The sequence below is a fragment of the Corvus moneduloides genome, chromosome 3 (genome assembly GCF_009650955.1).
Source record: "Corvus moneduloides isolate bCorMon1 chromosome 3, bCorMon1.pri, whole genome shotgun sequence".
NCBI lineage: Eukaryota > Metazoa > Chordata > Aves > Passeriformes > Corvidae > Corvus > Corvus moneduloides.
Window position 1 is genome coordinate 84,434,215 of NC_045478.1, and position 24,564 is coordinate 84,458,778.

The following is a 24,564-nucleotide window of genomic DNA, read 5'->3' on the forward strand; positions in this document are numbered from 1 at the left end:
TGCATGCAGCCAGGTCAGAAAGGCACAGGCAGTGTAACTTAAGAGATGGAGGAAAATTCATCACAGCCCTCTGACCTCTGCAGCACCCTTCAGCATGAAAAGGAAACACTTCCAAATGTCTGTATCAGCATCCTGCAGGAACTCCGTGGCTCATGTTTGGAGGGCTTCCTGTCTGGGGTATGTCCAGTTACCCCCTATCCTCCCTCCCCACACGGAATACTGACTCTAGCATTATAAACCCCCTAGGAACCCCAGCAAGGGGGTATGTTCTCAAGTGGGGAAGTGATACTCTCAGATGACTCCAAGAGCTGGGACTCCAAGGAAACCAACAACTATCAAAAGGATTAGCTATACCTTATCCTACACTAGATCAGCATGTGGAGGTCTACCAAGACAGATCAGCCAGGACAGCCAGCAAAATATGTGAAATGGGGTACGCAGAATCTTACGAGTAACGCAGGGGTGCTTATAGCACCAGCTTACAGGTCACAGGATCGCTCTCCCTGGAAGAGCCAATGGGTGGCACACACAGTTCAACAAACTTTGGACACTGTACCATGAGTAGCTCTGCATCCTCACATGCTCAGGCTCAGCCCAGTCCAGGTCTTATCTAGCATCAAGTACAATATAGCCATTGCCATCTACTTTTAAAATAGTTTATTTCTGGTCTTAAAATATACATCAGTTTGAAAATCTCAGAAAAAACCACATTAGTGACAGATTAACAGTCTGGAGTTGGGACACCGGAAGTGGGATGAGCTCAAAGCCCCAGAGCCAATACTGCTGGAGGTGGGCAGGAGTACAGAGGACACAATGCCCACAGGGAAAGAGAGGGCTCTGCTGCTTGAGGCAACCACTCCCCCTCGACCTCTGCCAGCAGCCTACTGCTGCAAAGCACGAGTGTCAGGTGAGGCACTGGGCATCTCTTTGCCACCCCTCCACTTCCTCACTGTTTTGCTTTTCAGTCTACCTTGACCAAAAGCAGAGGGAGGCTGGCTCTGTTCAGCACCATCAGCACCAGCTGCCTCAGCAAAAGAGAGTTTTGTCCACTGACTAGCATGCCAGCATTCAGGGGAGATGGGGCTGAGCCCTGAGGGGCAATGTCACCCTCACTGCAGGCCACCAGCAGCCTCAGAGCCAGAGCAGCTCACTCAGTGAGCACCCAACCCCAGATGACATCCGTGAGGCAGGATCTGGCAGCTGCTGCAGAGGCAAACCCTCAGCAATGCTGCAGAAGAACAAAAGAAATGCAGCAGTGGAGTGGCTGATGGCAGTAAACAGAAGAACCCCCCAATCCCCCACAACTGGGACAGGGGAGATAAATACACTGCAGGCTCAGAGGAGGCTCCCACTCTCAGCAGCAGCCTGTCTGCACAGCAAAATACTGCAGTGAAATACTGAGTCCCACCTCCCCACCAGAGGGTGGCATCCAGCTCCACGACTGTTCCAGGTGGGAAACAAGGTGAGTGTGTAGGCAGCAGCTCTGCCCAGGGTACATAAAACAACCTACACAGCTGCCAGAGAGGCCTCCAGCTCCCTTTCACTGGCCCTGAAGCCTCCAGGCTCAAGCTGAAGCCCTGGCTGGCCCCAGCTACAAGCTGCAAGCCCTTTGCAGAGACAGGGGTTTGGGGAGGGGAGCAGAACCCCCAGGCAGCTTTTGGCTGCAAATCTTGATGTAAGCATATGAACAGATGCTCCCTCCTGGAGAGAAGGATGCTCTCCTCCAGCCCAATGAAGAGCCCGCATTGTGTAGAGTGGGAGGACAACACAAACCCAACTCAAAAACCAGACAGCAAGCTGAGGGCAGGGTTTGAAGAGGGTATGGTGAAGGGAACTGGGCTGTTCTCTGCCCCGCACCCCCGTGGAAGCCAAAAAACACCAGACAGACATGGGCACAGGACAAAATTAAAACAGGAGGCCTGGGCTTCGTAAGCCCTCAAAAAAATACCTACATCTACAGACCTCTCCCTTTCCCTCCCCCCCAACAAGACACTGAGCACACAAGACTGAGAAGAAAAGTCACACAATATCACACTACGCTAGGAAAAACACACAGAGAGCCCTACCCAAAGAGGGAGGCCCCAGGGAGGCACCAGAGCCTGGAGCCCCCCAGAGAGAGAGGCGAGCAAGGAGACCCTGGTGAAGGGCTGCTGCCGAGCCATGAGGTAGTGCATCTGCAGGCAGCAGCTCCTCAGCATGCTGCCCTCGCATCCCTGCTGGCCCTGCACCAAGCCCTGCCCAGAAAAGCCCGGTAGCATCCTTCACGCCTTGCTTGCCCAGGGCAAGACCTTGTTCTTGAGACTGGAGGGGTTTCTGCAGGCTGGAGGCCAGGATCAGAGGGAAGCGCAGCTCTGATAGCTGAGACTCCTCTACACACCCTCAGTGCAGGCATCAGACCGGCTGCCAACGGCTGTGTCTGTTTACACAGGGTGGGGAAAAGGAAAAACAATACACCCCAAAACCAAAGGCTTGGAAAGAAGAAAGAAGCCCACCCAAGAGCAAAGCATCAGCACCGTTCAAACAAAACAACAGCACAGAGAGCAGGGGAAGAGGTGTGAGGGAGGAGACACACAAACAAAAACCCCAGCGCCCAGCAGGCAGCACCCGTGTCCCACAGCACAAGCACCTGTGCATTGCCTCAGTGGGGACCAGGTGCTGAGCCCAATGCTGGAGACATGCAACAGCGACCTGCTGAGGCAGATTCTGGGGAACCACCCAGTGGGCAGCTGGGGAAAACAAAACCCAGCAGGAAAATGAGACACCAGCAATCCCAGCAAATCCCCACGGCACACAGCCATCTGCTGGGAGAGTCCTCGTGCCCCACTCACAGCCCCTGGGGCTCCCAGGGAATCAGACACCACCACACAGGCACTCTGCCCTGTTGGCACAAGTTAAAAGAGAGCAGAGCAGGTGTGGGGAAACAGCACGAGAGCACCCAGGGCCTCAGGTACCTGAGTGGGAAGGGGGATGAGAGCAAAAAGAGGCACAGGCACCAGGACAAGGGGTACCAAGAACTAGCTCTGGTACAGGCACCAGTGTGAGGCTGTGAAGAGAGCTGCAAGTGTGTTGGGACAGTGGGTGTGCTTCTGCACACTGTGTGCTAGTACTGTGGGTCTGAGTTGCCAGGGAAGGGAGACCCCACCTCTTCCAAGTAGCAAAAGAAGAGAATAAATATAAAATCTCAGAGCAGATTTCCCCCAGGTAGTACGGTACTAAAGGAGGCTTCTCCCTCAGGTGGACTGATGGAGGCATCCCACAGTGTGCTCTGCAGTGTGTGGCTGCTTCTAGCTCTGCCTCAGCTGAGAAGGTTGCCCTGTTCCTGGGCTTGTGTCAGACTGTCTTTGCGATGTAAGTGGTGCACCCCCATCCTCTTGGGGCTGCGGTGTGGCCGACTGAAAGGAGGCTTGACCCTGCCTTCTCCACTTTCCTCTTGGGCACCTCCTTGGCTGCTCTCCTTGTTTCCCTGGAGCAGCATTTCTCTCTCCTCAGCTGGGCTCTCAGGTAAGCCAAGATCTACATAGTCCTTGTGCTTCTCTGGTGAGGGGCTTTCAGGCTCAGCAGTGCCTCCGCTGCTTTCATGCAACAGCTTCTGGGCTTCATCCTGGGAGAAATCTGTACCATAGTCTGAGGAGAAATGGCTCCTGCGGGCTCTGGACTCGGTGCTGTCTGTGTCCACGCTTGAGTCCCGGCTCACGGTCCAGCTGCAGCTCTTAGCAGACTCCTCACCATCCGAGTAAGCTGAGGCTGCCCTACCCAGCTCCTGCATGGAGCGGCTGAACCTTTTCTGGAGCTCAGGGGCTGTGTCACGGCTGAAAGCAGTGCGGTTCATCAGCACTCGCTCTGAGGTGGGGGGTGCCTTATCCACAAACATACGCTGCCAGTTAGCCAGCAGGTCCTCCTCAGAGCTAGCAGAGCTGGCAAAGGCGCTCGGGATTTGGGGAGGGCTGCTGAATGGGCTGCTCTGGGAAGAGCCGTGAGCTCTGGCTGCTTTGGGGGACTGCTGACAGGAACAGCTGGAGGCTGAACGGCGCCCTTCTGAAGCAGGGCTGCTGGGGAGCGTCCGGTGCCTGTCGCAGCTCTCATCTTCACTCTGTACCAGGCTGAGAGAGATGGCCTGGCGCGTAGCATATGTACAGTTGGGCAGGGGGCTGTTCTTTGGGATCCTTACCTTGTCCTCAGAGAACTCAATCACTTTGCGCCCTGGGTACATAGGATGGGGAGGTGAGGGAGTAGGGTATGGGCTTAGCTTCTCAAAGGCAGGCACCTCCTCAGGCACACTTTCTGCACTACTCTGCAGCTTGCAGCCACCATTCTGCTGTTTCCCCACATCTCCTCCCTCCTTCCCCGTCTGCCCTGTGCTGTTGCAGGCATCAGGAAGAGCTCCGCTCATGTCCACATGCACAAAGACATCCTCAGCCATGGGACAGTTACCACTGCTAGACTTGGCTGAATTCAGAACCAGAGATTCTGGTTTCTCCAAGACTCTGGCGATGACAGAGGTGGGCACAACATCAGATGGAGCCAAGGTGTGGGCTGCTTCTTGGCCAGGGCCTGCAGACTCCTGAGTGCTGTGCAAATGCTTATTCACCATGTCCTGCAGCTCATAGGGAAGCTAGGAAGAAGAAAAAGGACATTAGAAGGGGCTGCCACACAAGCCATTTAGTTCCACATAATCTGCCTTTTCCAACCAACCTACATGTGTATTTTGTACTCATTATCTTGACCCTAACATTCACCTACCTTGCCTTCGGAAGGGTATCTTTTTTCAAAGTAAACCTGCCCCATGAGCAACTAACAAGGCTCTCTAGCTATCACAGCAGTCATGCTCGTTCTAGGCCATGGTTCACAGGCCCATTTGGCAAAGTGAGCAGGTAAAGACAGCATGTGGGCTCAGTCCCACATGCCTGTGAGCACAGAGATAAGGCCCATCCAGCACATGCCAGGAAGGGGTCAATTGATCTGTGGAAAATCAGCTGGTGGTTGCACTGAAGTGACTCTACAGCCCCCACTGCTGAGATCCACAGTGCTCCCTGAATGCGTAATTGCAGCCATGCTGCCTTGGCAGCCTGCCTGCAGACCAGGATCGATGCCTTCCCATGTTCCTACCAACTCCACCACGTCACCCCGCTTCCTCACTCTCTCAATTTCAGAAAGACAAACATTGGGCTTATTACCAAAGTTTTTGAACTGGGGTCTCACCAGCAGGTAAGCACTACCCCTTGTCCTGCAAATGGGCACTAATGCTCTCCCCATTACTCTGCCAAGCTGCCCTCATCTTGGTCACCCCACAGGCAAGTGCAGCATGAAGCGGAGAGCAGAGCTCCCCAGGCCACTCAGTGGCATAGCAACATCTGTCCCATCACAGCCAGAAGGAAACTGCACCCACATCTGGGCATGCAGGGTGCATTGCATAACAACAGCTGGCTGTGAGGCAGGCTGTCTGCACAGCTGGTCAGCACCAACCCCCCTCCAGTGGCAGCCATGTGGAACACAGCGCTCTGGGGGGCAGAATTCAAAGCTCCAGAGAGGGGGGGACAGCTGGGAGAGAGGTCAAGGTTACCCCAGCAGTAACTGATACACTGACCTCAAGAGTGCTAATTTGAGACACCGTGGGGGAGGGTGACATAGTGGTCACCTGCTAAGTTAAAAAAGACAAGCACGTAGTTTTGCTGAGAGGAACACAAAGAAGGGAAAGAGACTAGAGGTATGGGAAGGAGAGCTGGGGTAAGGGCGTGGATGATACTTTCAACCAAAGAACTGAAGCTACTAATGTGAAAGGAGATGAGAGTAGGATGAGCCGAACTGCCCCCATCTTCATTCCTCCCCACGAGGGGGAGCAAGTCGGTACCAGCCTCTCCCGTTCAGAAGGCCTAGAAAACACCCTGAATACCGCCTCACACATTTCTCCTCAGAGGAGTAAGTGACATCTGGTCAGACTACTGCTGCTTGACTTCTTATGAGGCAGTATGGCCCTTCCATGTGGCCAGGTGAGGAAGGGAAAAGGATGGAGGAGAGTAAGAGAGAGGTCTGTCCTCCTGCCAGCTACCAGCACACACCCAGCAGGCTATCAAGTTCAAGGTTATTGTGCTTTTTATAACAGCTCCTGGCTGAACTGTGAAATGGAGCTGTCATGAAAGAGGAGCTGGCAGAAGCTCTGTGCTGCCCTCTCAGTGGGAGTGGGAACAGGAGCCTCCCCCCACCTCCGAGGCTGAAGTATGAGAGGCCAGCAGCCCTGCAGAGAAAGCAAAATGCAGTCAAAGCCCATGAGCCCTTCTTCCCCACCTCAGCAGGATTACTACTCACATCAGCAAACTTGTGGTTCCTGAAGTGAGACTTGTTACACTTGAGCAGCTGTACTGCAAGGTTACAGTCCTGTCGATAGCGTTCCTGCAAGAGAGGGCACAAGTGTGTAACGCTGTCAAACTCGCCCAAACTCTTACCCAAAAAGGCACCACCAGACCAGATGCTGCTTGAACAGAAGCCAGAGGCGGCATCTGATGAATCACTCATGAGGGCACTGCCATTCCTCCCTCCCCACACCTTCGTGTATTTCCTTACAACTCAGCCAAGGTGTCCCTTTCAACTCCAATCCTTTTTGCCATCATGTCCTCTGTCAGTGTATCAATCCCCTCTCCCTCTGGGGATTTTAATCATCCCCAAAAATCCCACCATATTTTCTCTCCCATCCCACAGTTCAGTCATATCTGATGATGCAGACAGACTGGAGGGAGTTGAGAGCAATTAATACAGTCAGGCACCAGATCCAGGAACTGCTACATTAATGGTGTAGAAAAGGCATCAGCTCCCTCCCAGCTCTGGAATGAACGACCCCTCCATAGATATAGCTCAGACTCAGGTCAAACCCTAAGTTCAAAAGAGTAAATACATCAAACTTGAAGATCCGTTCTCCCTGTTCAACCCCTCAGACCCTCTTCTGTTTGTCTGGCCCTATTATGTACAGCTCCCACACTTCCATACACACTGGAGTTATTCACGTGCTGCTTTACACTAATGACTTTGAACAAAAGGAAAAGCCCACACCTCACACACTTTCGCAGCCATTTGTAGACCAACACTTACATTGAGTTCCTCCAGCTTATTGATGGTGGTTTTGGCATCAAGCAATTTATTAGTGAGCTCTACAATCTCCCAGTCCAGCGTCTTGCGGTCCATTTCTGCCTTTTTAATCTGGGATGCAAGAACACCAGGTTTAAAACTCCCTAGCACAGAACTTGGCTTCACCACCCACCTCAGCCCAAGCATAGCACAATGACATGTTCAGCTGGGATACAAAAAACTTCCAGACAGACAGACAAGGAAGACAACCCTCTTCAAAAGAAGGTGATTCCAAAAGCCAAAGAGGACCAGCCACTCTGCTAGCTACAGAGACAACAGGTTGAGTTTGAACCTCCTTAATGCAGTATCTCTTGCAGCACCAGCATGTCTCCTCTCTGCCCCTGGTTCCCATGGTGCCTCATAAAAAGCTAGTGGTTTTGAGTGATCAGTCCCAACCTGCCACTGGTAGAAAAGACCTCTGAGCTTGTGAGCCCTCTTTCCTGGGGAAACCGAAACAAGAATACTGCCTGAAAAGATCCAGCAGTCAATACTGAATGGACAAAAGGGGGAAGGCACCATCTTGAAAGAGTTTAAGCCTTGCTCTAGAAAGTAAAAGGACCTGTAGCTTCATTTGAAGCTCAGCTATGTCCTCTCTAAAGCAGGCAATCTTGCCTCTTTAGACTCCCTAACAGTTCAGGTGCAGGGCTGATAGAGACCCAGATGTAACAGCAAAGAGGGACAACTCAGAACAACCAAGCTATTGCTTTCTCAAGAAGTTCTTCCAAACTGCCCAAGGGTGTTGCGAGGCTGTGACCACCAGGGCCAACTGTGTGTCACAGGTACAGCACAGAGACAGGCAAGGGGATGGAGAGCCAGTACTTCCCCAGTATACGGTCTCTTCAGGCACCAGCACAATGAATAATTGGCAATGAATATTAACCCAAGAAATTCCACTTCTAGGACCAAAGAAATCTCACCCTGGGCAATCAGCACCTCAGCTATTTGACTTGCCTGCTCACAGATCAGAAGGGGAAGGAAAGGGAGCAAACGAGGCTCACAGCCATCCACATCTTGTGCGGTGCTGCAGCTTATGGGCACCACTTCCCAACACGCCATGCTCCAGCTGGCTCAGAGTCAAACACTCTTAAGATGGAGCCCTGCAAGCTAGGACCTGCTGCATCTGCGGGCAGCTGCTGGATACCAGGTGAGCCCTTGGCTGGACGAGGGCTGGGGCCCCTCCATCTGAGATGGTGTATGTGGGACTGACAATGAGAACAACAGGCTGAGACACGTAAAGAGGAAAAAGGAAAAACACACAAACGAAAAGACGCAACTGCAAAAATCCAGCTTTGGCTGAGAGAGGCCTGAGAGGTGAGTGCGCCCAGAGTGTGCCAGCGGCAGCGTGGGGAGGAGAAAGAGAAAGAGAGGGGGAGGGAGAGAAAAGAAACAGCCATGAGTGTTATGAATGCACACAACAGACATACACGCATATTGGCGCTGCTCTGACAGCCCCCATCCTCCCAGGATGACCACCCCAAGACTGGCTGACACATCCCTGGCATTTTGAGAGGGACTGAAGCAACATGACGGAATACCATGCAATTATGTTGTGAGGAACCAAAGCTCTCATATGTGACCAAGGAGGGGCTCAGTAAATCAAGAAAACCGCTCATGACACCAGCCAGAATGGGGAGTAGATGGTCATGCCCAGAATCTCACCCTTCACCCACTGCCACAGCTGCTGGGTAAAGACAGGGCCCCTTCCCCCATCTGCTTCTAACACACACTGGTCTCTTCTACCTCATCTCTGTAGTGACTTAATAGGGCACTCACCAGGGCATGCAGCTTCTCCTCCAGGTCTTGGTTGGTTCTCTGGGAAGCAGTGTAGCTGTTCTGCAACCTACAGAAACACGATTGTATGCTTGGGAATGGATCTCAGGCACCTACTCAAGTTGTCTTCATAGGTGCCAAGAAAACCATCATATCCAGAACTCAGAAAGACTGCTACTAAGACAACCAGGCATACTAACTATGCCTCACCTCGGACACGATGGCTTTCAGACCCCAAGTTACTGGAGGCAAGATGAGGCTGGCTGGGTGAAAGGATCCTGCAGGAGAGGATGTAGATGACTTTGGAGGACTCCTCTGAGCTATGGCATGTCTAAGCACATGACCAGTGACTGGCACTGATTTTTAACTGAGGTACTTTTCAGGTAAAGCAATGATGTATTTTCTTGCAGCCACCAGTGGCTTTTTTTGCACACATGCTTACATCCAACAGATGAAGAATTCCCTGTCATCAGCCTTTCATGCTGGCAGCATTCCTACACTGTACTCGGGAAGAAATAATGGCTGCAGAGCCTTTATCTCCCCTAGAGTCTGGAGGTGCGCCTTATCAAGGATGCAGCATGCCTTTGATTTGCGCAACAGGGCACAGCCTGCTCATGCCAGCTGAGGGAGCCTTTGGTGTGAGGGATCTCTCTAACTCTACCCCTCTCATTTTCATACCTACGGAATTTGTCCTTGAACTTCTCCAGCTCCTCACGGTTCTGACCCAGTTCCATCTCCAGGTAGTCCTGACCTGACTCCAGTTCCCTCTCCATTGCCTCCATTTTGTTAGTCACATATGTCAGCCGTCGACGAAGCTCCTCATTCTCGTGCTGCAGTAGCCTGGGGCAGGAACAGGAACAAGGTAGCACTGAATGCACAAGGGGTATTCCACACCAGCACCCCCACCCCGCTGCCCTGCACTAGGGCCCAAGAGCCCTCAGAGGGGCCCCAGGAAGTCAGGAACTGAACTGACAGGAGACTTCAACACATGACGCAAGAGGTACATCTCGGTCAAGACAGACAGGCAAACACGCTTGGAGCAGGGGCAAAGAAGCACATGCCAGCTGGCCAGCCATGGCTCCCAGCTCCCTCTCGGGTTACAGTGCTTGCATAAAGACAGATGAGCTGCACAGCTCCAGTGTCTCTCACCGATGAATGAAAACCAATCAATAATTTATCCCAGTCCAGGTTAGAAGAATAGAAAGGAAAAATCCTCTCTCCACCTGTATTAAAGACTTCACCTGCTTTTTTTCACACCCACCAACTCCTCTGCCTGCACCTGTACGGGGGGGGGGGGGGTGGTCTATGTTCCCTCCTCCTCCAGTGGGCGGGACATGCAAGGCACAGGTTGGCAATGCACAGACCAAAGATCTGCCCACACAGCCCCAAGATGACTGAAGATCTGAGAGGAGCCTGCAGGGCCAGTCAGCTTCACTGTGCAGGTGGCACAGGCAGGATGAGAGTAATCAGAACCTACACAGTCGCAGTATGACAGGCATAAAGGGGGAGCAGGACACTTACTTCATCCTTTCTGCATCCGTCAAGGGTTCCTGCACAGGGAAGAAAACAGCTGTGAGATTCTTTTAGAGGAGGAGTTGGTCTCTCACACTGTCCTAAAAGGCAGTTTTGGTTGCTAGACCCTAGCTGTGACTCTTCCTCCCCTGCTCTGACAGTTCATACCAGGCAAGCTTAGAGCTACAAGGATCTGTACACACTGCTCAGCTATCTGATACCAAAACACACTGTGTGTCCTGGTTCAGGGTAGAAGAGCTGGACTAGAATCCACCACACGAGTTAGGTAACTTTACCCTCCCCATGGAGCAATCTCAGCATCTCTTGTAACATCACCACCTTAGCTGGTGTTTCAGCTTCCTCCACATCCACAGGTGGTGGGCAGCAGGAATCTCACAGGCCAGCATACACAGGATTCACTTGTCACCGCAGCAATCACTTGTGAGGCTCCTGAAGCCCCACAAAAAGCACGAGACACAATCATTTGGGACCTGAAAATTATGGCTACCAATTATACCACCCAGATTGTGCCGTGAAAAAGGTTTCTTTCTGCAGACCTGAAACCAGCCACTGTAACTATTCTAGGATAGCAGAAGAAACACAAAAGGTCAGAAAGCCTGTAAAAGAAAATGTTATGGGCAAGATCCCCAGAGATGGCTGAAGCAGGGCCCTGCAGAACAAGGACACAGGGAGCAGACAGAGCACACAGTTCAGGTATTTTCACTTCCTTTGCACTCCCTGTGCTAACCCATGAGATGGTTGCTGCCTGACAAGATGGCTGGGAGATATTTAACTAGCACTAGAAACAACCGTATTTTCTGTGAAAGCTCAAGACTCGGACCACTCTCACAAAGCCCAAACCGCCCATGGATGATTTTTGGTGCTTCATACCAACAGCACTTCACAAATCCAAGTGCTGCCACACTTTAGAGAGTCCATTATGGGTCACAGTCAGCCCTGGGCTGAGAGACCAGGTCAGACAGCCATTGAGCTGCTAACAATTCCATAAGGTACACCATCCCAGTTCCGGCCTTAAGACATCAGGGGCTGCTTCCTTCATTAATTCACACTTTAAAACAATGGTCTTTACCACCTGCAGACACCATCCTGTTCCTAAAGGCAAAGCATCAATCCATTCTTTTCTTACCTCCTCACTCCACATGGCAATCAGTTAATTCACATGGAATTATCCAGCAACTGCCTCCCCTGCTCTCACAAATACACAAACAGCAGATGATAGTGACCAGGCAAAGGGGATAATGTGATTCTTATTAATACAAGGTAATGGCATTGCCTCAAAGCAGGCTAGAGAAAAGAGGAGAAAGCTTAAAGAACCTGAAACAGCCATCACACAAACACCCAGTACCCGGAGACAGCCAGGCACAGGGCATACACAAAGCACCAGGAACATCCCATCACCTCCTGACAACAGAGCTGCCTCCCTCCAGCACACGCCTACTGCCCAGCAGCCTGAAGGGCATCCAACCAGCAAACACCTGGGAAGTCTGCAGTGGGGAGAACAGCACCAGTTTCTACCTTCCTTAAGTCCTGGGCCAAAGGGAAGCTGGTTACTCCCTGGAGTAACCCAACCTGTAGCACAGCCATGAGTGGCACCCACAAGAGAGCACCTTCTGGTGATTAAGCACCCACAACATGAGGTCTGGGGGCCTGCTCTCACTCTCTGCCCTGGCATTACAGACTAGATGACATCCAGGTAGGGGTTTGGCCTTTGAGAGAGCCCTGCCTGCAAGTTGGTGACCCTGGCACCTACCTTGTTTAGTGCCAGGTTGAAGGAAGGGGAGGATCTAGATGGGATAGGTGGTCCCTCCTCCCGACTCCAGCATGTTGGAGTGGAGCAGGATCCTTTCTCTGGGTAGTTCGGCTCCACTGCACGCTTCTGCCCAAGCTTAGCACACTGATGGTGTGGCTGTAAAAGCTGTGAACAGGGACTGCTTTCATCCCTTCTGCCCTCTGCACTGCTTTTCCATGAAGACAGTGAATGCTGCTGCCCAGAGGATGTCCCTGCCAGCCCCAGGTCTGCCAGCTGCTGCGGCTCATACTGACACAGATCTACTACCCTTCTCTCCAAGGAAAGTTTTCCCTTACTGTCCTTCCTCCCAAGGACAGGTTTCTTTCTTAGTCTGGAAACTCTCTCAGCTTCCTCAGCATACTTTCTCTGGCCCGAAGCCATTCCCAGCCCCTCACTTTTCTTTTCTGCTTTTCTTCTGCTTGGGCAGGGGGATCTTTCAGTTGCATGCTTGGTTTTGACCCCTTTCAGACGACCTTCCCCTTGGCCTGCTGGCACAGAGCTTCTGGGGAAAAGGGGAGAGTTCTGGTCTTGTTCTGCTCCCCTGGTCTCTCCCAGTGAGCGCAAGCGGTTGGGACTCAGCACCCGCTGGGTAATCTCATCCAGGAATTTGGAGAACTTCAGTTTTTCCTCTGTGATCTTCTCCCTGCGCTTGACAGAGTCAGCGGCCCTGCTGCTGCTGTGCTCCAGGGAGCGCTTCTCCCTAGGGCTGAGGCAGAGCTGAGGATCACTGTACTTGCGTGAACCACGACCACGGCAAAGTGTCTCTACTGAGCGGGACTTGCATAAGCTCTCAGGGCATGAGCCTGTCATGTTGGTCTGCTTCAAGATCCCTTTGAGAGGCAGGTGTGTAGAAGAGACACGAAACTTCCTCGGTGTCAGGACTTCAGGAGGCTCTTTAAATATAAGTGAGCGTTCCAGGCTTCTGCTCTTGAAAGAGCAAGTGGGATGGTGTCTTTCATCTCCAGACACCAGAACTGTCTCCATGCTACGGCTCACAAATTTGCTGTGGTGCCCACGACTGCGGTTTGAGCACCGCTTCCCACTTCGCTGCCCCATCTTCCCACCACGTGGAAGTGCTGGTGAGACAGTCTGGCTCTTGATGTTCAACTCTGCTCTGCACCCTGCCACTTCCTTCTCACTGCTGGACTCCAGGGACCACGATGAGGAGAAGTTCAGGTTGCAAACCTCAAACCCCTCTGCCTGCTCGAGCTGGCCTGCCTCGGTGTAACTAAACCCTGTTTGCTGGTGCAATGGTGTTAAGCCCTTTGTCACCCGGCAAGTTGTTACCTGACTCTGCTCAGCCAAGATCACTCCATCCTGGTCGTCACGAATGATGGGTACCTCATGTCGGATTTCGCGATGCTGCGGAGGCGCCTTGCGGTAAGGCTTCTTTGACGGGGCTGTGCTCGACATCCTCCCACCTGCGTGGCTCCGAAAGCGGGTTACCTACCAACAGCAGAAAGTGTACAGAAGACAGAGTCACGGCTGCTCCATTGAACCCTAGAAGTGACCCAGCAGGAATTCAGCTCCCCTGGAGTCCCAGAGCAGGTCCCCATGCAGAGTGCTAATAGAGCAGGGAAAGGATGTAGCCACAAGCCTTGAGCAGCAGCTGCAAGAGAGGGAGCAAAGTAAGAGGTAGCTGTGTCCTTCTCCCAGCCAGTGAGAGCAGAGGGCTGGCACATCCTCTCCCCCCTCTACACACGCTCACTCACGTAGTTGTGTGTGTCCAGATTATATATAGCAAATGAGAACAGACCTCACAGCAGCATATTGATTAGGCTCTTTAGGAAAGGCCTTTTTCAATATGGAAACTGCAAGCTTTACAGGCAGCAGTGACAGCTGGAGCAGGAGTTATTGATCATGTCCTGTCACTGTCAGGAGGGACTATGTGGGAGGAGACTTCAGCCATTAAAGAGCCCAGAACTTTTTGGCTTACACTGGGACCCTGGCGCAGCAGACCATGGGAGACTTGTCAGGAGAACTGGTAACTCTGGCAAAAAAGACAAAGACAACCCCCAAATCACAGGTGGCATCAAATTAGGGAGCACTGTCACTGATGTTGGTACCTAAGGCCAGGTTTTGTAACATAGAATCATGGAATAGTTTGTGTTGGAAGGGACCTTAAAGATCATCTCATTCCAACCCCTCTGCCATGGGCAGGGCCACCTTCCACTAGACCAGGTTGCTCAGAGCCACATCCAGCCTGGCCTTGAACCTCCAGGGATGAAGAGTCTCTGGGCAACCTGTTCCGGTACCTCACCACCCTTAGAGTGAATAAGTGTACAATAAGTAGACATGCAGCTGTACCACTAGTGGAAAGATTAGTTCCTTCATCCTACCCATGCTGGGATTCTTCCTGCTGCAGGAGCAGTACAAGAGCAAAAAATAGGGTAGAAGAAAAGCAGCTGTCTTGTACACATGGAAGAAACACCCTCCTTTCCATCTTTTGAGTCTGCAGTGGAGGGCAGGAAGACTTCCCCACAAGCAGCCAGAATGTCAACAGCCTTGACAAGAAGTCTTGGAGATACTAAGCAGGTGCTGCAGAGCCCAATACCAGACTTTCCTCAGTGACAACATATGCATCATTGATAGTTGTCCTATATTTGGATTAAGTGCCCAGTTCTCATTCTCCTTGCCCTTGCAGGACCCTTATACTCAGCAAGCCTAGCATCTCTGCAATCCTCAGCACCTGACCTGCAGCACTTCAAAGTGCAGGACCTGTGTTCTCTCAAACCATGCTCTCTCCCCACTTCTGCAAGCAGGGCCACACAACTCCCATTTACACAGCTGCAGCTGGACAGCTACCACTGGGCTCGTGACCCAGCAGACTTCACTTGCTTTGTGTGTTGGACAGTGACATTTTACATGGTAAGAGCCTGAATGGCACCCCAGGAGTTCTCTCCAATTCTTATCCACTCTCATGTAGCTGCCTCTTTTGACACCTAGACTGAGTCCCCTGAGAGAACTGGCAAGTGGGAGGTGTCAGCACCAAGCACAGAGTGGTCCCAAGACATAATAGGCTTTACACTTCACAGGTACATTTGCAAACTGTCCTTCACTCTGCTACAAACACAAGCTCACAAAGGTTTCTTGCACCTTTCCACAAACACGAACAACTTCCTAGGACTAACATGTAAATCTCCCCCATCAGAATGCTGGAACTTTCCCTTGCTGCAGTCATTTCCTCAAGGTCCCTTCTCCTAAAAAGACTGAAGTAGGTGAAGAAATCTCTAATATTTTAGAAAAATTACATCCATGATACTGAATACACATTGCACTGCATCCCTAAGCAAAACAGATAGGTCTCATTTGCTGGGAAGACATTTCTCCTTTTTCAGAGAGAAAGGCTGAAAACCTGACCCAAAGCAGGTTTGTAAATGGCCCACTATCAAACAGGTGGTCTAAGAGACTCTTCTGTCAATTCTGCCAGGCTAAGGACAGGAGATGTGCATGAAGATATGCCCAGCTGAAATCACAATCATTACTCTAGTTCATAAGGACATGAGCACTTACCAGCCTGGGCTCAAATTCGAAGCCTCATGAAGCTGGGACACTCACAGAGATGACCTGAAGAAGAGAAACAAATAGCTTAGCATCCACCAAAACAGCCAGCTTGAAATCTCATCCCGTAAGTACGTAATGCATAGGGAATATTTATAACCAAGGACAACTGGAATGGCCACCTCATTCCAGGCACCCACCTCAACCTACATCAGATCTTCTGAAAGTAAAGAAAATGAACTTAGAAATAGCTGGCCACATAGCCCAGCAAGAGCCGGAAAGGCACATGGCAAGGAAATGTTCAAGGCACTCAGGCAGCTGGAATCACATAAACTCAAAATTCATGAATCAATGACTTCAAAGCAACATTGGTTCCAGGGAGGACTAAACAAACCTCCTTTAGAATAGGACCCTCCCAGCTAATCTTCCCTGCCACTGCAGAGGGATGCTAACTGTGAAGCCCTCAGTACAGAAGCTTGGTGATGCTAACAATTATCTCACTCATCCTTTTAAGTCAGTGCTTTTCACCCACAAATGAGCTGGCAATTATCAGGCTCTTGTTTGAGCCAAAACATTTGTGCCTAGAGCTGTGATAACCCAACACCTCCACAAGGGAGGAAGGCAAGCTACCCTCTGATTTCCATCAAGCAGCATATCATACTCTACCTTGCTGTTGACAGGCCTCTGTAAAATATCCAGCCAACCACGGATACAAAACAGGTTCAGAAATAACCTTCCTCTCTGGTCAAAGCCCGGGGTTTTTACGGGTTTTGTCTGGGATGGAGTTAATTTTCTTCCTAGTAGCTAGTAAGTGCTGTGCTTTGGATTCGGGATGAGAATAATGTTGATAACACACTGGTGTTTTAGATGTTGCTAAGCAGTGTTTACACAAAGGCAAAGATTTTTCAGCTTTTCACCCTATCAGGGAGTAGGCTGAGTGGCACAAGAAGCTGAGAGGGGACATGCCAGGACAGCTGACCCCCACTATCCAAAGGGATATTCCATAGCATATGGCATTATGGTCAATACATAAACTAGGGGGAAAGCTGGCCAGGGACCACTGCTCAGGAATTAGCTGGGCATTGGTTAGCAGGTGGTGAGCAATTGCACTGTGCATCCCTTGCTTTGTACATTCTAATTCTTTTATTATTAGCCCTTCCTTTTCTGTCCCATTAAACTGTCTGTATCTCAACCAACAAAATTTTACTTTTTTCCCAAATCTCTCCCCATTCCACTGAGGGGTGAGAAGTGAGCCAACAGCTGTTGATGCTTAGTTGGCAGCTTGAAATCAAACCACAACATGTACCCCTCACTACAAGAAGAGAATTGGGTTAATCTGGGTTAGTCAGCTGTAAGAGAGTAGCTTTGTTGCCATCATTCCGCCACTGGCATGAAAGAGAATTCAGTAAAACCTTCCTTTCCCTGAAGCACTATTGATGTTGTGCTACTTTTCCCTTGTCAGTGGCACGAAGCCCTGGGAGGTGGGACAGGAGAGCAGGGTGTGGAGCAGTTACACACATGCAGGGAGAGTCAGATTCAAGGTGAATGGAACAAGCAGGCAACCAGGACCACGCAAAATCAAGCTTTGCCAAAACAAATTGAAGAGGTGCCCCAGTGCTGGCCCTGCCCCAACAAGCTGTCTGGCCCCTTTCCTTGCTATAATGCTGTAGTCGGGTCTCAACTAGCACAGGGAAAAACAGCTTCACAACAGCATTAACTGCTCTGTGGGGCAAACTGTAAAGTATGAGGGGAGAAAGGGAGAACATGCACCTCCAGGAAGGATCAGGGCAGTATAGCTTGAATCTGCTTTTCCATTAACTCTCAGCAGGAGCTGGTTCAGCATCAAGGGATAACCACCAGCCACACGGCAGACAGACAGAGGCTTCTAGGAACAGCTGCACCCATGCATGTTTCCACTGCAGCTGTGCTCAGAACGAACATGCCAAAGGCCTCCTTGTCTCTCAGCACACAGTTCCTCAGGCTCAAACAGAACTCTCCTGCTTCCTGCCCTAGAGGCAGCAACCATGCTACCTGCCATCTCAGCCCCACTTACCTGGAAAAGATACCAGGATTTGAAATCTACCCTCATGATCTGAGAATTTCCATACTCAAAAACTCACAGGGCTGCCAGGCAACTTTCCCTCAAACAAGGACTTACAGATCCCGAGTGACGACGTGTCCAAACATTTCTGGTCATTTGTCTCCGAATCAGCTTTCCCCTGTCAGCATTCAGCAGCATCTGCCCAACAGTTCCTGAAACATGAGAAAGGAAACTTGCTGTCACCTATCAGCACAAAACATGGAAACAACCAGGCATGCTCAGAGCAACCCATAGCCAAGTGCCAGGGCACAAGTCAACAGCAAACTGCTGTACCATTGCACTACTATCTAATGCCAGGTCACCATGGTAAAAAGCTCCATGTCTTCAATGTATCCCAGAAAGCAAAGGTCATTTAACCATCTCTCAACTGAGCAGGATGTCTGTGCAGACCAGTAACTGACCTCGGAAAGGCAGCTGTTTTTTCTACATGGCTCCAGGGGTCCCTGCTTCCCCACCTGCATTCCTGTCCAACATCAAGAATCCAGTCTCCATCATTCTGCTTCAATGACTCTGCCACACCAGCCCAACTTAGTTTTGCAGACATCCCTGCAGGGAACAGGACAGCAAAGGTCTCCTCATCTACAACACCTGAGCACCGCTTGCTACCACAGAGTGAGAATCCCAAGGCGGTTCAACTCACCACCCCTCTGTTCAGAGAGGAGCAGATACTCTCTGCAGAACAGATGGACCTCGTGCTCCAAAGCAGAAATGGATATAGGTAATATCCAGAAATAGAAGGCGGCACTAATTCTGCTCATCACACTATTCACAAGCCTCTCTTTGAAGGAGCTTGCTGTCAAGTCCACATTAAGACTATCCTGCAGAAGCTCAATTTTAGCCGGGAGCTACAGCAGGAGGCAGCTCTTCAGCTATTCTAATTAGCACTCTAATACAAGAGGAAACTTAACCTCCTAGTTCCTTTTATCCATCCTTTCCACCTCTCATCAGTAATGTTCCTTAACATTTACAGTCCTCTTCCTAGCAGTCTATCACCTGCAGTAGGTCCAATTCTACTGTCTTCTAGCTATTATCCAATGTTGTGCCAGTCTTGATTTCTAAACTCACTGACAATTACAGCTTCACTGGAATGGCTTATTGAGGGCCACAAGGCTCACACTGATCAGCATAAGCAGTAGTCACATCTTCCAGGCAGACACACACAAATACACAAAGGGTCAGAAGACTGCAGTGTAAACCTAACAATTTGCTTTGTTCATGCAAAAAGCTGGGGATCCCTCAACCGCCTCACAAAGATGAAACACACACAGACTTTTTCTTCACAGGGACAGCATGTCCTGGTTACAGCTGGGACAGAGTTAATTCTCTTTCTGGTAGCTGGTACAGTGGTGTGTTTTGGATTTGGGATGAGAGTTATGTTGGTAACACACTGATGGTTTAGCTGTTCCTACGCAGTGCTTACTCAACGACTTTTCAGTTTCTCATGCCATGGTGCACAAGAAGCTGGGAGGAGGCATAGTCAGGACAGCTGACCCAAACCAACCAAAGGAATATTCCATACTTAATGGCATCATGCTCAGTACATAAACGGGGGGGAGTTGCTGGGAATGGCCAACTGCTGCTCAGGGACAGGCTGGGCATTGGTAAGCGGGTGGTGACCAATTGCATTGTTCATCACTTGTTTTTCTTGGGTTTTATTCCTCTCCCTCTCTCCATTACAATTATTATTATATTTTACTTTATTTCAATTATTAAACTGTTCTAATCTCAACCCACAAGTTTTACTTTTTTCCAGTTCTCCTCCTCATCCCACTCAGAGCAGAGGGAAGAGTGACCAAGCGGCTGTGTGGTACTTGGTTACCAGCTGGGATTAACCATGACCCAGTGACAGAGTGCAGCTTACACAGGCAGCACACAAGCTTGACTCTAGCTGGTTTTACCAGAAAGCATCCCTCAGTGTAAAATCCACTTGCAAGGTAGCTCTGCTCTCTGTGTGATCAGAGAAAGGCAAAACCTTTACCACACACCAGAAACAGATGTCATCTCGCATTGAATTGCTTAAGACAGTTCTGTGGGCCCTGTACAGAACAAACAGCCACTTGGCATGCATACAAAACCACACCACCACCCATGAGCATTGCTTCATCTCCAGTAACAAGAAAGAGGTCCCTAGCAGAGAAAAAAAAGTTCAAAAAGGAATGCTTTGAAAAAAGTGAAAGAACAAGAGAAAAAAAAAAAAAGATAACATTTGTAGGCACCTAGTGTCTTCCTGATATCTGACAAGTCTCTTGAGGTCTGAGGTAGCCAACACTTAATTTTAGTTCTAGGATGCACACAACTTCTGCCTGCTTGAGGTTGCAATAGCTGAACATTCCCTGCAAAGAAGCAGAGGACTTCTAGTCTTTTCTTCATCATCATCTTCTCTTGTGTCGCCTTTTCTGACCTTATAAAACAGTCTGCTTACCAGTGCTGAGGATCAGCACTTCCTCAAGAGAAATAGTGATTATGATGCAGATAAAGTTTCTTATTTCAGGTACTGCATCACCTTTCCAATTTTTTCCTCTTAAAAGCAGCATTTCTTTAGCATTGCTTTTTATTCAGAAAGATAAACTTACTGAAAAAATACATTCCATAACACAGTCACAGTCACATTTGTTTCTAATGCGACACTACAGAATATTTTTTTTGTGGCTATCAGAGTCAGCACACTCTAAAAACTTGCAAGTACAATACCCACAAGGTAAGAAAACCAAATGTCTTGTGACACATAACTGATCACCACAGTTAACCTGGAATTTTTGCTCTCTGTGGGCCAACCTATATTCTGCATGCATATCTAATACAGGATATTGGCACATCCTGCTTTAGGAGGTATCAATATCTCCTGACTACCTTCATGAAAAGCAAATGCAAGAGAATCTTGTCCAGTTGCCTTCCTGTGCTTATGGATAGAGGAAACCTTAGCTTTCAAAAGTCTCAAGGCAGACTACCTGAAAAGCTGCTGCAGTAAGCCTGACCAAGACAACTAACCACTGAGATGGACGGTGCAATAACTGCACCAAGGGATGTCTGTCCAGGACAGAAAAATTAGCTGTGTGAAATTAAAAGCAGGACTTGTAGACTGCTGGTGCAAGTACAATTGAAAAGGACTGAAAGGTTATTAAAGGGCCCTTTAACATTTAATGAGAGAGATCTTTTCATTCAGAGAAGGCATCTCAAAAGAATGTTCAGATCCATTCTGCTGCTGGTTACACTGAAGCTCATTTTAAAATAAATTGATAACAGTTCCAAGCGCAGAGACTCACATCTCAGTTCTGCTTGTATGTTAATGCCCATGATTCAGATCTGAGTAATAGCATTATAGTGACTCTTGGATTAAAATCGAGTTTCAGGAGGATTATTGCTCATTCCTGCTTTTCCATACCAATTAACCTTGACTGTTAGGCAGAAACCTCTGTTCTCTGCATGGGAACAATTCCAAGAGCTATCAAGAAAAAGGGATCAGGCTAGCTGTTGAACAACAGTCCATGTAACAAGCCCTACTTAACACCTAACACATTTCCAGTGAAAATGAAATCCCTGGACTCCAGTGATACATAGTTCTTGTTGAATGGAAATACCACAGGACATATCATGTATCAGTCATATCCACTGCATCATGCAGAAATCTCTTAAAAATTATCAGAATCACACTTTTCTTACAGTCCCATTCTCTCTTTCCACAATACAAAGATCTCATTCCCTGTAATTCAGTTGCACTCCACACCCTTAAGTGTGCATTTTAGTATCTACTCTCTGCTGTGTTAAGAGTAGCTTACCTTCCCTAATTCTTTTATAGAAGCCAGGACTGGTCAACACTGACCAAGAAGCGCTAACATCACTAACACGTAACTGGAATAGAATGCAACAGCTGATTAACATCTGAACAGGAACAGGACAGGAAGCAAAGGACCAGAATTCAAACCTCAGAAGGAATGTTAATGGAGAATAAAAATACCCAGGGGAGATTTTGACCAGGAAATGAGCACCAGCTTTTTAATGCATATAAAGCATAGAACCACCTCTAATGGCTACACCTGAAATTGCACAAGAACCAGCTCAGCAAAAGGTCATTTACCAAGTTACCTTTAGCACAGACAGCTACATCAAGGGCTAGTGACAGCTTCTCATTCAGAACTGCTGACACACCAGAAGCGTGTTTAGTTTGTTCAGTGAACCTGCTAGCTTGATCTCTTTAGTTTGTTCAGTGATCCTTCCAACTCTCACAAGGTAGTTTAGGCTACAAACTTTCAGAGTCTCTTCATCTTTGCACCCTGGGTTCCATGTCCTTCCTCACTCTGTCTTCTTATCTGTTCTTTTAAGATGTCCCACAGGAAGACTTCTGGAGTATATTGCTCAGAAATTTAAAGAAATACCAGAACATTAGACAAAAACTCATGGAGATTAGGAGAACTCTCACAAATTTCTGAAAGTGTCTGGACCCAACTAGAAAAGCAAATCTTGATAATCTAACATGTATCTGGATAAAGCTGATAGGTCAGAGGAGGGAAATTTGGGAGTCATGGTCTTAAACTTTCTCAAACACAAGCAAGGGAATGGCTACAACAAGCAAACATTTGAAGAGAAATGAAAGAGGGAGATTTCTGTAGAAAATCAACATGCAGGAATTCCCTTCCCAGACCTTGGTCATATCCTGTGCTGTGTAGGACGGGAAGAAAAGGGGGAAAACCATACATTACCTTCCTAGAGCATAAAATCAAAAGGCATTTAATTAGGACAAGGTAGAAAGAGCTTAAATTTTTCAACTACTGAGAGTCAGACTCTCAGCCCCTGTAAGTACTCCCTAAGTCTCACACAACCCTCAGCAATTATTATCAGCGGTCCCTTGTTTCAAGCTTTGGTTCAGAAGTTCTGGGCAAACTGCAATCTCCATCTCTTCAGTGCCAGGGACTGAATATCACTGAGCTGTCCCCCTAGCAGAGATATAGTAATGCTAGAGAATGCTTCATTGCTGAAGCATTCAACTATACACTTGCCACAATCCACTCTCCAAAACAACCCCTCTGTCCGAGAGTCTCAGTGATGCACAGATGGCTGACACACTATGCAGTATCTACACAGTGGGACAATGGAGCAGAGCACATTATTTGCATTATTTACAGAGGACAGATGGACAAGTTGCTACAGTGACTTAGCTTACAGAGCATCTGCAATGTTGAGCAAGCGCTAAGTCCAGCCCTAATGCTTGCAGGTGCTGACAAAAACAAACCTCAAAAAATAAAGTGGCTGTTTACAGCAGTCAGCTTTATTCTGAAATGCTATCACTACAACCACACTTGCAGAGTAATTCACGTGCCAGTTTTGTTCCCATAGAGCCTTTACCAGCAAGTAGAAAACAAGATGTATTGACTAGATTTATCCTTTTCAACCAGAAAGAGAACTGACATCTGCAGTACTAACTTATTTCTTGGCCGTGAGTTTTGCATGTGTAAGTCACCATATATAGCAGGTGGCACATACTGTTGGGAGACACAGACCAGGAAGGAAACAGCAGCAAAATTGCATGACATTTATTTCAAGCTATGGATGAAGAAAAGCAGCAAAATCCAGCTCAAACCTGCTCAGCCATCTGATTTTTTTTTTAACATTAAACTTTGGTGCCAAGTTTTAAGATATTGCTTTTGCTGCCTAAACAGGACATTAACCACCTCTGCAGGCACTTTTATTGGTAGGCTGAGGAGGAAACCTAAAATAACATTACAGGGGTCTCACATCTGTTCTAGACAGGAAAAAGCCTCATTTACAACGAGGATCAACCTACTTTAATTGAACGCCGTGGCTAAGAATGACCAAGTTGTACAAAGGCTCACAATGATCAGTTTGCCCATCCTCCACCAACATGCACCACAACAGGCCCTTTCATTCTATGATCACATGGCTGCAGCCAAACATGACAGACTGTTCAGCAAGTAATAAAAAGGATCAGCTTTTTCCCAAAGGTCTTGTCTACATATACACTGTATTAAATTAAATTGACTTCGAAAATAATAAAAAGCAGTATAACGCTTCTGGGCAAATGTTCTTAATTCAGTTTAAGAGCACTTTACATCTTCAGTTAAATAGATAGATACAAGACACAAACTAAATTAAGATGCCTATACATGAATGCTTCACTAATATAATCACAGCTGTCTCTAATCTGATTAAGTTAAATCAGTACGACTTCCCTGAAATGGTAAAATCCTTACCATTATTGAAGTTAACCCTATTTTGCACTTTTCTACTTCCAGAGAAGGTTTTGCTGGGTTTGGTGTTTGGTTTGGCTTTTTTTCTTCCAAAAAAACCCAAACCCACAAAAATGCAGCCTCTCTCAGAACCAAAATAAGCTAACTACACTACACAAGGTATATTAAGTTACTAAAGGTATTGACATTTGTATGTTCTGAAAGGTTTATTAATCCTATGCCAAATAAACATCATAACAATGCTCAGACCAGCACAGCTTAACATTTTCTGTACTTTCCCCAGGCAGGATGGAAAGGGTGATCACAAATACTCGCACTGTACACTGTTTTCCATACACCCACACAGCTTTTGCTTGCTGATGTCCAACATACCTGGAGCAGTTCCGGGAAGACAATGTTCCCCACTTGTTCATTCCTAAGGGTATGGCTCACCAACAGTTTATCTGAGCAAACTGGAGTGTGGAGTTAGAGCATGTTATCTAACTGCCCCCAGGCACAGTCTTACTACTGACCCTCTTCTACCAAAATACATTCTCCTGTTAACTGTGGGG

At 48.7% G+C, this 24,564-nt stretch overlaps 1 protein-coding gene across 3 annotated transcripts in view; it reads right to left on the reverse strand.

Moving 5' to 3' along the window:
• Positions 1-642: 642 nt before the first annotated feature.
• The window catches only part of TJAP1 (tight junction associated protein 1), a 40,455-nt gene continuing 16,533 nt past the window's right edge, over positions 643-24,564 (reverse strand). The window contains exons 3-13 of one of the 3 annotated variants that reach the window (XM_032102503.1): positions 17,868-17,962; positions 15,722-15,775; positions 14,145-14,198; positions 13,496-13,654; positions 10,408-10,436; positions 9,565-9,726; positions 8,890-8,956; positions 8,391-8,420; positions 7,081-7,188; positions 6,304-6,387; positions 643-4,612 (exon numbers count right to left, since the gene is read on the reverse strand). In XM_032102503.1, coding sequence (XP_031958394.1) covers positions 3,296-4,612; positions 6,304-6,387; positions 7,081-7,188; positions 8,391-8,420; positions 8,890-8,956; positions 9,565-9,726; positions 10,408-10,436; positions 13,496-13,621 — 1,923 coding nt within the window. In that variant the 5' untranslated portion in view covers positions 13,622-13,654; positions 14,145-14,198; positions 15,722-15,775; positions 17,868-17,962 and the 3' untranslated portion in view covers positions 643-3,295. The remainder of the gene's footprint in view (positions 4,613-6,303; positions 6,388-7,080; positions 7,189-8,390; positions 8,421-8,889; positions 8,957-9,564; positions 9,727-10,407; positions 10,437-13,495; positions 13,655-14,144; positions 14,199-15,721; positions 15,776-17,867; positions 17,963-24,564) is intronic. The other 2 variants (XM_032102502.1, XM_032102504.1) reach the window with 2 other exon arrangements.